Source organism: Poecilia formosa, unplaced genomic scaffold (genome assembly GCF_000485575.1).
Source record: "Poecilia formosa unplaced genomic scaffold, Poecilia_formosa-5.1.2 Scaffold214, whole genome shotgun sequence".
NCBI classification, from domain to species: Eukaryota; Metazoa; Chordata; class Actinopteri; order Cyprinodontiformes; family Poeciliidae; genus Poecilia; species Poecilia formosa.
Window position 1 is genome coordinate 694,262 of NW_006800153.1, and position 15,421 is coordinate 709,682.

Genomic DNA, 15,421 nt, shown 5'->3' on the forward strand with positions numbered 1-15,421 from the left:
TTAAGACATGTTATCCGGGATCGCTTTGTAAAATTCCGTCAGGCGCCATTTTGATTAAAGCATTAGGCATAGGTCCCACGGACAACGCTATCAGAAATCTACGTTGTTTAAATTAAACTATTCTTGACTGAATTTGTAGTTTATTGATTCAGAGCCATTTTAAAGGACATTTGCGTGAAAATGGCCACTGGAGCGAATGCAACTCCCCTCGGGAAGTTGCACCCCAGTATCGGTGCTAAACGCGGGTTTGACGCAGGGCCTGGTGCTGGCAACGGGTTGATGCCAACTCCGGCACCCCCTGGGTCGTTCCCTTCTCTCCAGAGTTACCCGGCTACTATGCCGAGCACTGCTTTCTCTCCAGCGCACCAGTTTAGTCCAGGGACAGGTTTTTCGACCCAGGCTCCGCCACAACAAGGAGTGATATCCGGAATGGCTAAAACGGGTAAGTTAGTGAAACCTTGTTAGCCTCATGTCGTCGCTTAGGCCGCATAACAGCCCCGGCCTTCATGAAATGGAGTCCGCATCGTCTGCTAACGTTTATTCACAGCATTTGCAGCCGTGTTGTTACTGAGTGAACTTTTCCTCCTAAAGATTTGGGTACATCAAGGAAACGTTTTAACTTCCTGAAAGTGAAATTATATCTAGTAGCATAATATGGCTTGTATTCACAGATATATTCTATGACCCTGAAGTTAGCTTCCTATATGGCACGTTAGTAAAGGGCTATTCCACATATTTAAAGGATTTTGGACTGCTTTTGTTTGGCTTCAGTTCGAAATCCTAAACTGTTTTCTTTCAACCCTTGGTTCATGTCCATTAGTTCTTTTGTTTTCTGGAGTAAAGTTTTGGGCTGCAACAAGATGCACTATTTTTTAGTCACTTTCCTTAAATAATGGTGGTAATTTTTGGGGGGATGAGGGGACACTTGACAAAAATGACTTGTTTTAGGAAAGTGAGGATTTTGAAAAGTTTAGTATGTTAGTGAACTTTTCAAAATGGTTATAATAAATACATTGATTTAAAATGACATTAATATGGCATTTGTACCAAGGTGATACATCTCTGTGGCTAGAAATTTAAACAGTTTCACCATTGGAAAAGTTGCAACTGTTTTGTGAGAATATTATTACCTGTAGAAACAACAGTGGACAGTCACAAAAAGGCTCCCTGTTCAAAGTAAGCATTATGGTTCCACTTTGAAATGTAGATAAAAACTAACTTAAACTTTATTTACAACCAATTATGAAATTGTCCAGTTTGTTTAAGTAAAATAAATCAAATAAACACACAAATTAACAAACTTTTTCTAAGTTTCATTTTGCTTTTGATATAACTGTCTTGTGTTCATTTAGGGCTGTCTTGATAAAAGTATCTTTAGCTGATCCTGCAGTGTATCACTGAAAAGTTTGATATATTGGAATTTTATTTTGTTAGATTTTGGCCAAAAGAAAAGGAAAAAGAGTCGATGGAGCAGTGAGACCCCAGATCAGAAGACGGTCATTCCAGGAATGCCCACTGTCATTCCCCCTGGACTCACCCGAGACCAGGAAAGAGCTTATATAGGTAAATGCTAATTATCTAATATCAAATATGGCTGTAAATGGTATTTGTGATATGCTTCATTAATTGCATTTAAAGTTCTTGTTTTCTGATGTCATCAGTGTTACTGTTATTTATTGTTTGCTGAGTTCCCAGCAGCTGGAATGGTCCAAAAGTATCATTTGAAATATATGTAGCTAACATCTTAAATCAAATTTTTTTCAAAGTAATATATAATTTATATATTTTAAGTGTTGTATGTAAAATCTTGCTCCAGCTGTGGAAACAAAGCAAAAAAAAAAAAAAATCCTGATGAGCAATAATTATTATAAATGTTAATGTAAGATGTCATGATGGCTATTTCTCTGCAAGTGGTTTTGCTATGTTCTGTAGCCTTTTGGTTTGCATACCAATGGACACCATTAACAAGAGCTTGTGATGGATGAATAAAAAAAAAACTGTGATCAGAGTAGCCCTCTCCCCCCCTAACCCCCCAGAATAATCATGTTACTTGAGTGAAAATGTAACCTGTAAAGTGTTTGGCCCAAAAGCAGTTTGTGCTGGTGATGAGTAACAGAATCAGAAAGTAAATCTAAGGAAAGGGCTGGCCTCTGCTGCAACCAGATGAGAACTGTAGCACATCAGTGTTGATCCAGTTATAGAAACTGATGATGCTATCAATGCATGAAGGAACAGCTGAATGTATAAATTATTAAAGTTTTAATATTTGGTTTGACATCTGGAAGCAGCACTGCTTAATTCATTAGGACTTAAATACTAAATTCAAGATGCATGAATGTTAACTGTAGGAGGGGAAATGTTATGAAGAAAAAAAAGTAACTAAAAATTGCATTGCTTGACTTCTCAGTCTGCTTGCACTACATGTTCAATTTAACCAGTTTCACTGTAAGCTGTTCTCAGGAGGAAACATTTCTCCCACAGGAACAAATGTTAAACTATTTTTAATTTAAATGAGTCCCTTTGTAGAGGTAACTAACACCAGTATTGACTTTGTCCCCTCATTGGTAATGGTTGTTCTTCACTGGTATGTAAACATCCATCGCTATCCACCCTCCTTGTCACACTTAGTTTGCTCATGAAGTAGATCCCCTAAAACAAGAGTTTCAGAATGAAATTGTTGTGAACATTGAGTTACAGGATGCGTATCCACCTCTTTAACTCAGAATAATCACCTGAAGGATTAATGAATCTGTGTTCAAGGGGATACTCCTTTCCGTTTCTCATAATGTGCATGAAATCTCTGATCTATTCCTTTCTTCATTGCCTCCTGAATATGAGACTTGTCTTTGTGTCACAGCAGCCCCTCAGTGTTAGATCTGTGGAGTGCCAAATGTGACTGTAATCACCTGTTCTGTTACTGAAACTTGCAACAACAAAAAAACAAAAAACAAATTGACCAAGTTTGTCCTTAAAATGCCGAAGCCTTTAAACCGAGTGCAGCTGTGCTCATGGAAGTCAACCCCAGCCTTGTTTGAAGTATTGATGAGGTGGCAGGCATTTTTAGGAATCATGGTTCATCATTTGACATGTTCTCATGCTTAATCATTGTGGAACAAAGGTTGGTTGTCTGTAACCCTAATTGAAATGATCTCACAGGCATATTCATTGTGATTACAATGTGTGCGTAGCACCAGAAAGGACTCCAGCTTTCTGCTGTAGTCTTACCATGTTGATTTGATCTCCCTTTTTAACAGACTCACCAATTGTCTTTACTGCAGTAGTGATTGAGACTTTGCTCTCTGAAGTGCAGAGCACTCTCTCTCTGATGTTGCTGTGGTAACCACATTTCTCTCCATCCTTGTTTTCTTTCCTAACCTGAATTCTTCCAGTCCAACTGCAGATTGAAGACCTGACTCGTAAACTGCGTACAGGAGACCTGGGAATCCCTGTTAACCCTGAGGACAGGTTGGAAAAGATTAAACCCTCAAACAGTAACACTTTCTCTACCTTTTGCCTATTTGGAAGACTAATGTTGATTTTTCACTATAAATGTTTGTTTTATTTTATATTAGTGTTAGTTAAAAAGGTCTAAGGTTTACTTATCTACCTCCTCACTAAGTGACTGTTTAGAAAAATTGAGGTCTTGATTTGTTTGTCAGCTCAGGTCCAAAAAGGAGTAATAAAGAATATAATTGGTAATTGTAACCAGAATTATTTAGCTTTTTAAAAAAGTTAGTTTTATCAATACTTGACGGTTCAGTATTGCTACTGAATTACATCTGTAAAACTCATATGATGTGAAAATGTTTTGAATAAGTTTAAACCAAACATTTTTCTATTTTTTAAAGACTAAATGTAAACTTTAGGTATAAATGGTGTGTTGCCTCAACATCTCCAGCTTTATGTGGGGGGCGTACAACATGCTGTAGCATCTGGGCAAAATTCCATCTTGTGTTAAAACAGAGGATACGATGTAGACAGAAAAGGCACGTCATCATTTAATAACCTGTGCAGTGGAGGCTCCGAGTTGGGCCTGGGCGACATAGCTTCAAAATTTAACCTATTTTTTTTTTTTCTCCTCCCCTTTAAAGGGAAGTTACAAATGATAAAATATTTTTTTAAAAACTTGCTTTTATTTCAATTATCATTTGTGGCTGGTTGATCAGAATTTGTGAAAATAAACACAAAGAAAAAAAAAAAAAAGATATCGGGCTGACATCACTCTGAACTGCGGAAGCCCAATGAGTAAACTTGTAAATAAAATACCAATTTACCAGAATGTGAATTTTTGTAAGCAACAAAGTTGATGAATCGTCCAGCCCTACTCTGAATTTAAATGTAACTTGTTGAAACACATTCTGATCTTTTTTTTTGTATGGAATTTTGATTCCTGGGTAAAAATAATGGAATTTAAAATAATAGATTCCAAACCTATAGGCCCTCTTCAACATGATAGCCGTTAGTTCTGTGCAAAACAATATTGCCTTATGCAAAAAATAAACTAGAAAAAAGGAAATTATGAACAATTGGGACACCCATCTGACATGAAGTTGATTATGGTAATGTTATTAGGTGTTCTGCTTCAGATTATTGAGCTTTTCCACATAGGATATTAATGCATATTTCTTTCTAAATGATTCTTTTTTTGTTCAAATATTTTTAAGTATTGTATTTGTAGATGACAATAACAGCAGAACATAAACAAATACTAACATACCACCCACCCCCAGAGGAGAATAAACTTCATATTTATACACGTAGGAAGGTAAAAATAAGCTGCGACCAGTAAATAACAATGACCTAAACAAATATAGACTGTAATATATGAGTTGAGTTTTACATTTAAAAGATGAAGCTTGGAGAGCATCAGATCATCAGATCTGTATGGAATACACCGAGTTATTAGCAATTTAAAGCATATGCAGCCTTAAATTGAAGATTTGAAAAATGTGTAAAAATTATTTAGAATTTAGTCAATTTTTCCACACAGAATGGTTCTTTAGAGTTTATAACTATTTAGCATCTCACCTTTTGTCAGATAGTAACCTCCTTTTTAAAAAAATCCTTTGCTTGGATAAAGAGTTCAGGCTGTTGCAGTAAACAACCAGTCAGAGGGGTGCCAACAACAAGGCCATTTATTAAAGTTATGTTATAATTTCAAGTTATTCAAGGATATTATTGCAGTTTATGCAAACACAGTTTACTAAATCTATAAATAGCATGTCAGCACTTGTCTTTTTTTTTTTTTTTTACTTTTCCATGTTTAGAAACGTTTAAATGAACATTTTCATTTGAATAGGCTTAGCTTTTTGTTAGCAACTTGCCAAACACCAGGACCAAGCTTCACATTTCAGTTTATATTTTACAAGCCAATGTCATTTCTTATCTGCTGCTACCCACCATGGTCCTCAGTGTAAATGTCTACGGATTTGTCAATAACCACTTGGAGAAAATGCAAAGGTTCTGTAGCTGTTTGCATGAATTGCTTTGATATCTTTTGAGATAAGAATCACTTTGAGAAATGGAAATCCATGCTAGTCATGGCTCTGCTCTGATTGGTCAGTTTTCTGAAAGATGCCAGAGTGATCCACTACTGGTAAAATATTACAGTTCATAACCTCGTTAATGTTTCAGAAAGAAAACACTAAACTGTCACTTTAATGTTAAGGATTCTGTGCCACATGTCTGATGTGAGGAGTTAGTTTACCTTTTGATGCATTGTTTACATTCTGGCACACAGCTGGGTGTGCTAGAGTAACATCTGGAGCCCAATATCCAAATCGTTTTGTCACAGGAAAACAAAAAGAGGAACAATTTAATGAACAAAGGAAAGAATCTTTCCGAACTAAAGGTCTCTGAATGAAATGGGGATTTAGAATGAAATGCTTGTTGTTTTGAATGCCATGAGGCCAAAGCAGAGGAGAAAAGGACATTTAGGATGTAAATGTTTATTCTTAATAGAGGCTTGAAATGAGCTCCGAGTCACAATAATTTCAGTCATTTGTTAAACTTAAACACAATTAGAAACCATTCTAGAAATCCAACTTTTTTTTAACCCAAAATTTTAACTGTCCTTGAAAATGGAAGACTGAGAAAATGGAAGGTTCTTCTTTGTTGCAGGAATTATGGCTCTCCAAAACCTTTTTATGTTTTGAATGAAATGGGAAGAAATTCTCAAAATAAATACAGTAAGGTTTAGTTGAAAAGCTAAGGGTGCGTTCACACTGCAGCCTGAAGTGATCCAAATCCGATTTTTTGTCAATTCCGATTTTTTTGCAGGAGCCGTTCACACTGCCAAGAATGCGACCTGTATGTGTTCTGCAGTGTGAACGGAGAAGCGACCTGAAAGTGTCCCGCATGAGCAGTAAGGGGCGCAATAGTGTCAGCGTTCTCAGTGTTCTGCCAACCACCATAAAAAGAAGTAGTGCTCAGTGTTTGCGGAAGTAAACATGGAGGCTAACGGTGGAGCATAGCTTACATATTTGAAGTTGTTGTCCAACCGGAGCAGCATATTAACAACTTAATCCTCATTATAGACCGTCATGGCACATCAGGACACAGATTAGTGAGATTTGTTGAGCATCAGTGATGTTCAGTTCAGATGAATGCAGCCTGGACGTTAGGTCGCATTTGAATCGGATACATATCGTATATGGGTCGCATTCAAAAAGAATCCGACCTGTACTGTTCTGACTGTCATGAAAAGATCAGATACAGGTTGCATTACGTCAAAACAAAAAAAAAGGGTATTGGGTCACTTTTGGCTGCAGTGTGAACGCAGCCTAAACATGTAAAAGAAAACATGTGAAATGTTTGATCCTTGGGTTTAAAAAAAAACAAAACAATATTTATTAAAATTAGTGTTTAATAATGTAGTTGGGTCAGTACCAGAGCAAATAAAATATTTTGGGATATCTCCACCTTATTCATTTTACTTAATGGTGGAATTTATGCTTCAGATTTGGCCACCGCCACAGTTTGACCCACTTTCTGTACCGTCTCCTTTATAGCAGCATGTAAACTATTGACAATATGCTACATGTGTTAAATGGTTTCTGTTGAAGCAGGATTTTGGCAGAAAGCATATCGACTTGAACATATTTTGGGGGTAAATTAGCTTGGATAATTTGGATTTTTTTTTTTGGGGGGGGGGAGAGATTAACCGTTTGACTTTTTTTTATGGTGATTATTTTAAGTTTTTGCCAGTGTTTGAGTTCCTAGCGAGTACAAAGCATATAACAGGACAGTGAGGAAGATTGGAAACAAGTGATTTGTTGCTGGTCATCTGAGTTTTTCCTAACATACGCCTTTAAACAATTCCCTGCAGTGAAGGGGGCTGTACTCCCCTTTTTCCTTTGGACTCTTGAGATCTGGAAGAAACTGGGCAGAGCTGTGCTTGTTTTAGAAGTGGCCAGTCTGTAACGTAGGATCATAAAGCATCTGTTTTTACAGGAAGTGACTTGCCCTCAGTGTGTCCACTTGACCTCTGCTAGTTAAAGCCACTTGAACTTGCACACTGTGTTAGTTTCTCAGACATTTCCACAGCATCCAAAACATAAGAAGAACCGCAGCAGTCCTGTGAACCATCCCCTTGTCCAACGTAAGAGAAACGGCTCGGGAGATGTTACAGGTTGTCACCGTTGAAAGGAAAACTCCCCCCTCCCCCCAACTCTTCACATGGACACAAAAGCTGCTCTCTGTTAAGAGAGCGTAGGAACATGTGGATATCTAATCCTAATTCCTTTCCTCTAACCCAAATTACCCCACGTCAATCTAACTCTTTTTCAAGTGCAGGGCCTTCTTAACACGCCAACACAGGTTTTCAGCTTCCACGGAGAGGTACGGACCTCTATCACCACGTCAGCACCAAGCACTCGTCAAAGCCAGCGACCCTGCTTAGCATTCTAAATTTTGCTTTGGTTTTTACCTTCACCTGTGCTTTATTGTGGGCCAAAAATCCTGTATGCAGGTGTAGTTCTGACTTTATTTATACATTTTTTTAGATGCAGTGCCACTCAAAAGTTTGGACACACCCACCCATGTGCTTTTTAATGAGTGGCTGTGTCCAGACTGGAGACTGGTGTGGGCTTTTTTTCTTTTCTCTATTGTATGTTTCTTCTGTTGATGCCCCTCCATTTTACTGGGTTAATTACCTCTAAGCCGTTTTGGTTGCCACCATCTAACAATGAATGGTATGACAGAATGGACTCTTAACCTTTTACATGTCAGTGCATACTTCTTTTTGCTTAGTTTTGCTTTTGCACTGACCATGAGTCCAACTAAATCTCTTTAAGATGAAAATTGTCCCAACGTTCTGAAGTCATAGTCAGCTTTAGGGAGCCTGTTTGGTTGTAGATGGAAGAGCTTCTGCTTGTAGAAAGGCCTCATTGTTGTGCGTCTTGTATTTTGTCTCCTTGTAGGTCTCCTTCTCCAGAGCCCATCTACAACAGTGAGGGCAAAAGGCTGAACACCCGCGAGTATCGCACTAGGAAGAAGATTGAGGAGGAGCGCCACTCCCTCATCACAGAAATGATTGCTCTCAACCCCGACTTCAAGCCTCCAGCTGACTACAAGTATGTCCTCTACCTCACTCCCCTTCAAGAATTTTAATTTGTACAACAGGGAGTCTTGTAATATGCAGATTCTACATGTACATTGAATTCACTTACCACTTACACTTTTTCTGATGTTTTACTCAATTAAAATCAAACATGAAGTCTTTTTTAGTAGTACACCAATTGCATTTTTTTTTTTTTATTAATTTTTTTTTGTTTTTTTTGTTTTTTTTTGTGGCAAAGTTGACAAAAAACAAACTGATAAAACAAATTGCAGTTTTATCAGTTGCCCAATTTATCAGTGCACTTAGTTCTTTTAGGTTTTGAGCATTAACATTTTAGGAACCACATTAGTAACTCCCTGATCCTATGGAGCTTCCAGCAACAGATGTCATTGAGAATGTCCTTGCAGCACCAGCCACAAGGTCATATCTAACATGAGATGTATATATTTGGATAGAAGTCATTATAGAGATGCAGCAGAAGATTTGGCGTCAGGTTTCTGACACCATGCTCCAAATAGAATTCATTAACACCCAGTCTTTCTGTTAACTGCTCCTAGTAATCAATGTTTGTGTAGAAAAAAAAAAAGAATTCTCTTGTAAACTTTTAGTTGTTCAGAAAACTGTTGCTTTCTCTCTGTAAACGTTTTCCGTGTTTCCCCTTCAGGCCTCCAGCCACCAGAGTGAGCGACAAAGTTATGATCCCCCAAGATGAATACCCTGAAATCAACTTTGTGGGTTTGCTCATTGGGCCCCGGTAAGCTGGATTGGCTGGTGTTGCTCACTCATATATGTTAACTATGTTATTGTTTATGCTCCCTCTTGGTTTATGTTAAAATAAAATTCAAGATTCTGATGTTTTCCTGTTTTTAGTGGCAACACTCTGAAAAACATTGAGAAAGAATGCTGTGCTAAGATCATGATCAGAGGAAAAGGTTCTGTGAAGGAAGGGAAAGTCGGCCGTAAAGATGGCCAGATGCTGCCTGGTGAGGACGAGCCGCTGCACGCCCTGGTCACTGCTAACACCATGGAGAACGTCAAGAAAGCTGTGGAACAGGTTGGCTCCAGAAGGAGACGCTGCCAGCAGATCAGCCTGCATTTAGTAGAACAGCTTTGTATCAACTAATATTCCAATTTGTGTTCAGATTCGTAACATCCTGAAGCAGGGCATCGAGACACCTGAGGATCAGAACGACCTGAGAAAGATGCAGCTGAGGGAGCTGGCCAGGCTCAACGGCACCCTGAGGGAGGACGATAACAGGTCGGTGCTGTTTTGGTTCCCAGACTCTGATCTTTCAGTCTGAGTTGGCACCTCTGAAGAGAAGCTGCTTGTTTGTAGGATCCTCCGTCCCTGGCAGAACTCCGAGCCCCGCAGCATCACCAACACCACCCTCTGTACCAAATGTGGAGGAGCTGGTCACATTTCGTCTGACTGCAAGTACACCAGGTAATGGTGGGGAAGGCTGTGCATGCTGCTGCTTCCATCTCCAGAGTTCAGCAGTGTTTCCTATTTGTTTGTGCAGCACCTTTGCAGGCCAGAGAGCAACTGGTGGAGAGCCCCCCCAGTCGGCCCAGGACAAGGCCCGTATGGACAAGGAGTATCTGTCCCTCATGGCGGAGCTGGGGGAGGCCCCGGTGCCGTCTTCAGGAGGAGGACACTCCAGCAGTCCAGCAGGAGCCCCCCGAGCCTCTGGACCAAACAGCAACCAGCCTCCTCCGGTTAGTGTGAGTCCCAGGTCCTCTCTCTGATTGGCTCAGAGGAGTGTGTTCATTGACTCGTTTTGTTCTACAGAACCGGCCGCCATGGATGAGCTCTGGTCCCTCTGAGAACAGGAACTATCCTGGCATGGGAGGGCCCACGGGGCCAGGAGGCCCTCAGAGCTTCCCTCCTCCCATGCCCAACATGGGAGGACCACCTATGCCTCCCAACCCTAATGGCATGCCTCCACCCTGGATGCAGCCCCCTCCACCTCCAATGGGTCAGGGACCGGCTCCTCACGGACACCCCATGGGTGAGACTCTCGTGTTCTGCTACATTAGTTTCATTTTTGATGGCATTTTGTATTTAGAAACTATAAGCAGATCTGAGGGCCGGGCCATGGCTTCAAGCAGCGGACCTCTGAGATACATTGCTCTTAGTTTTGTGTTGAAAGGTCAGAGGTCAGCCACAGAGCAGAGGCTGTGGAGCTGAAACTCTGGTGTGTTTCATTAGAGGGAATTAATCGTGACTTTTTCTCCTCCATTCAGGTCTGCTGCCTCCTCCCATGAGTATAATGCCACCCCCACCACCCCCTCCTGGCAACCAGCCCCCTCCTCCTCCGTCTGCTCCCCTGCCACCATGGCAGCAGCAGGCTCCACCCCCACCCCCTACTAGCAGCATGGCAACAAGTACACCTCTACCTTGGCAACAGAGTAAGAGTTTCCACACTGTTATCCAGAAATCAGGTTGAGAGTATAGAATTGTGTGCTGCTGTTACACTGGGACTTTATTATGAAATAAAGGAGCACATGTGAAATTATTCTGTAAATATTGTAAATGTACTTACTGTCAAATTCATGTCTGATCAGAGCAGCTCAGCGGTCTGTGAAATAATCTAGTAAAAATCAGATCACTTCTGGTCTTTGACCTGACTGACATGGCTAGCTAACGCCTGGTTCACATGGCAACAGCTTCAGAACCTGAGACCACATGGTGATCGAACATTGTAGCTATAACAGAATCAGTTTTAAAGTATGTGGTGTTCAGTCACATGGCAGGAGCAACATACCAACTGGTTTCACTCACCAACATTCATGTCACACAGGAAATCTGGCAAAACCTCTTGAGACTAATGTGAGTTTAGAGTAAACAAACATGGCCAACTAGGAAGAAGGAATGGCAATAGTTTGTGGATTATAACATAAAAAGCAATACAAAGACGTCTCCAACGTCCACTGGACTTGCAGTTGTTTTGTCTCTGTGTTAGATTCCCACACAGACAAGTGTGTGATGTTCTGAGCTCAGAACATCACACACTGCGCCATCAGGCCAAGACATCCAACATGTTCATTATCTACAGTTTGAGATCCTGCCAAGCAGACCAAATCACACTCGGCTCGCCACACACAGCAAGAAAATCTTTTAAGATTATCCAGACGGTTGGTCGTCGGACTTCTCCCTCTTCCTGTCAGATTGTTGGCAGATGAAGGCCATTAGCACTGAAAAATTTCTAAAAATAAAATGAAATAAAATCTTTAGAGCCATCTTAATAATCAGGGTGTTATTGTCAGAAGATCAAAATTGGGTCAAAAAATCATCATAAACATTTTGTATGTGTTCAGGCCCAACCTGCAGCTCACATCATCTCTGATGTTTTTACAGATACCACCACCACCTCCAGCCCCGGCTCCAGCAGCCTGCCACCATGGCAACAGCCCCAACAGCCTGCGGTGTCTGCAGCCCAGCCGCCGCTACCCATGGGAACCCAGTCCATGGTTCCACCTCCCCCTGGAGTGCAGCCCCCACTGCCCCCTGGAGCCCCCCCACCGCCACCTCCTCCACCTCCAGGCTCAACCGGCATGATGTATGCCCCCCCACCACCACCACCACCCATGGACCCTTCTAACTTTGTCACCATGATGGGCATGGGGGTACCTGGCATGCCGCCCTTCGGCATGCCCCCAGCCCCCCCTCCACCTCCTCCACAGAACTAATCCTGCCACAGAAAAGTTTTCACACCCCCTTGCAGAACATTACGCACCAGCTATCAACTGACTGATGCTTCATCCTGAACGTCCAAGTACTCAAAAGAAAAATCTACAAGCAGTGCTCTAATTTTATTGGTCCTCCATTTTGTTGCTGAAACAACAAAGGTTCTGTTCATAAAGATTGTAAAGTTGTGGAGTTTAGTTTATTCTCTGTTTTTAAAAATGGAACACGGGTTTTTGTGTGGATGTGAGCACAGGTTTCACCAAGCAGTTAGTCGTCCTCTTTCTCTGCTGAATCCATCGGACCGGGTTCTGCAGTCAACTTCCTCTGGTTTCAGCTTGCATGATTCACCTGAGACGCCTCATACTCTGAAGTGACAAGTTTATATTTCTGTCCTGGCTTTGAGCTGAATAAGATGAATATTTTTGTAATAAGTGAAGTGTATGTTACTTGTGTAGACCATTTGTAGTTCTGAGTGGTTCTGAACAGGAAGGAGAGTCCAGTGTTTTGATGTTTGGTTCCATGGTGGTGTGATGTGGCGTCCTGCTAACATCCAGCTGTCTGAGAACATTCTCGGTCCAGCAGCTCTGCTCTGACAACAATGTTCACTGTCTTTCTGTCGCTTGTGCAAAAACCTGAATGTTTTTGTCCCTCAGGTTGATGGAGGAATTTTTGTTTTTCTGGCATAACCCTGTGTTTTGAATGAAAACCTGTTGAAACCCTGCTTGGTTTAGTAATAAACTTATCAAAGTAACCTTTTTGTGCCCCTGGTTTCTCTTTTCATCCTTGTAAGGTCCTTTGTTTGTGTGCCAAGAATTTTTTTCCCCTTTCCTCTTAAGGAACTCTTGGCTGCTTTTCCAAATGTTATGTAACAACAAGAATAGTTTTCTCTGTTCCTGTTGCTTTTTGACAGCAGACTTTGATTTTCATTTTGAAGCACTTGCCTCTTCATCAAACCACGTCAATCTAAACTACATAAAGAATGATTACTGACACTTTTTGTTTTGACAATGTGTGAAATAGCTGCAGTGACCTCAGATTTAAGTTCTGATTCTTATGACTGACTTACTTTTTGGATATATTTCCAGTGATTTCAGGCTTAGTTGATTTAGTTATAGAAATGCATAAATTTGAGCATTTTGAGTAGATAATTTATTTCAACAACTTAATCACCAAGTGAAACACATTGTACACAGACTGATTTAACACTTTTTTCTGTTAATGATATTCTGCTAACAGTTAATGAAAATATGACATTTACAATTAAAACTGATACCTTGGAAATCAACTCATGAACTGAAAGCAGGTGGGGAATTTTAATGCATAGATGCCCTCATGTGCTGCTCTGTTGACCAGCTGCATAGGCACAGTTGGGGTTGCAGAGAAAGATGTGGCAGATGAAGCGGTGAAGAAAAACTGACAAATGCTGACATGAAGCAAACATTTCTCCCTGTTTCAGGTGTTGTAGACATGCTTTGTTCAGAATATTTTCAGCAACAGACTCTCTCAGATTTTCCAAGTGTGCCACAACAAAAATAAAACCTATGTAAAATCTCTTTAAAATCACATTATTAAATGTAATGTGATTTTTGGTGATTATTTCCCCAAAGTTTTTTTTTTTTTTTACACCTGACAGCTCAGTTCCCAGCTCCTACTTAGGGAACCAATCTTTGGTTCTAAATAAAACATCTTGGCTCATTTGCTGGGTTCCTTGATATTTATGTCCGTTTATTCATGTTTCCTAACAAACCTTTACTGCATAATTCTGATTCTGATCTAATTACACACAGGAGGGCTACATTTACTAATTAGGGGACTTCTGAAGAAAATGATTGGACTTGGTTTTATTTAGAGATATCAAAGTAAAGGACATTGTTGATGCTTCTCTTGATTTTTATTTGTGAAAATATTTGACAAGCATGTTTCCAGTACCAACATTCACCCACCATTTTCTTTCTACTTCATAATAATGTTAATCTGTGATCTTCTATGATATCCAATCCTACAAATTAATATATCAAGAGATGGCCACATGAAAAAGAGGGTCAGATTTGGCCCTTGGGCCTTGAGATTGACACATAAATAATAACCTTCAAGGTAAAAAAATAAAAATAAAACTTTTTTTTTCATAGTCGATCAAAAATTGTATTTTTCCAGAAAAGTAGAAACTATGGATAGTGAAGAGTGACAAATTATGAGTAGATACCTAAAATAATGCAGCCAGCAGCCCTGATCCCGCCCACTGAGTTTGATGGGTAATGTTGGCATCTTAAATAATTCATGATGTGTTTCAGGAATATGAAGTAAGTTAAAAAATTATATATAGGTTGTTTTTTTAATGAAATACATTTAAATAAGGCACACGTAATTAATTGTATGTTTCAAAATTTATTCTGTATTTATTTCTAGATTTAAAAAATTAATGACACATTTAAATTATTTCATAATTAATTTATTCAATGTAATTTGTAACCTTTTACTCTCCTTAAAAACATAATTCCGCCTTACGCCTTTAATAATTTAGCTTTATTGTGAAAGGCTTGCCGGAAAAGCTTATGCTTTTCTTGTCAACTTGGCACAAAGGTTATAAATACAGCAAAAGCGGAAGGTTCCACTGGCCGGTTGCTGTCATTTAGGAGTCAGGGAGGACAGGGCAGTTGTTCAGTCGAGGATTAGCTTCACATTCAGTCTAAAGCAGGTAGCACCGAGCGAGCCTCCAGCCATGGCCAAGCCGCTGACAGACCACGACAGGAGGAAGCAGATTTCAGTCCGGGGACTGGCCGGGGTGGAAAATGTAGCGGACCTGAAAACTAATTTCAACAGGCACCTCCACTTCACCCTGGTGAAGGACCGAAATGTTGCAACCAAACGGGACTATTACTTCGCCCTGGCCAACACGGTCCGAGACCACTTGGTGGGCCGCTGGATCCGAACGCAGCAGCATTACTATGACAAGGACCCGAAAGTAAGCAGCTGATGCCGCAGTCTGCTCCGGCACGTACACACAGCTGATGAGATGAGCGGTGGGAGGGGCTGAGGGACCGCGCGCTGCTGCTGCATTGTCACTATTAGCTGTGCGCGTGAGATGTTTTATGTGTTTGAGTACGTGCGCGTGTATGATCTGCTCCTTGCATCCATTTATAGTCATGCGCGGAGTTCCTGCTGTTGACGCATGT

General features: G+C 40.4%; 2 protein-coding genes across 2 annotated transcripts in view; both read left to right on the forward strand.

The window, feature by feature from the left end:
- Positions 1-23: 23 nt before the first annotated feature.
- Positions 24-12,999, forward strand: sf1 (splicing factor 1). The gene is made up of 12 exons (XM_007567872.2): positions 24-442; positions 1,435-1,563; positions 3,390-3,465; positions 8,421-8,573; positions 9,225-9,314; positions 9,431-9,614; positions 9,703-9,818; positions 9,897-10,004; positions 10,081-10,276; positions 10,350-10,569; positions 10,805-10,969; positions 11,919-12,999. The coding sequence occupies exons 1-12, from the start codon at positions 181-183 to the stop codon at positions 12,248-12,250; spliced, it is 2,031 nt and encodes a 676-aa protein (XP_007567934.1). The 5' UTR covers positions 24-180; the 3' UTR covers positions 12,251-12,999.
- Positions 13,000-14,835: 1,836 nt separating this feature from the next.
- LOC103148893 (glycogen phosphorylase, muscle associated) overlaps positions 14,836-15,421 on the forward strand; it is a 19,129-nt gene continuing 18,543 nt past the window's right edge. Inside the window, exon 1 of the mRNA XM_007567874.2 lies at positions 14,836-15,210. Within this exon, the coding sequence (XP_007567936.1) occupies positions 14,968-15,210 (243 nt within the window). The 5' untranslated portion in view covers positions 14,836-14,967. The remainder of the gene's footprint in view (positions 15,211-15,421) is intronic.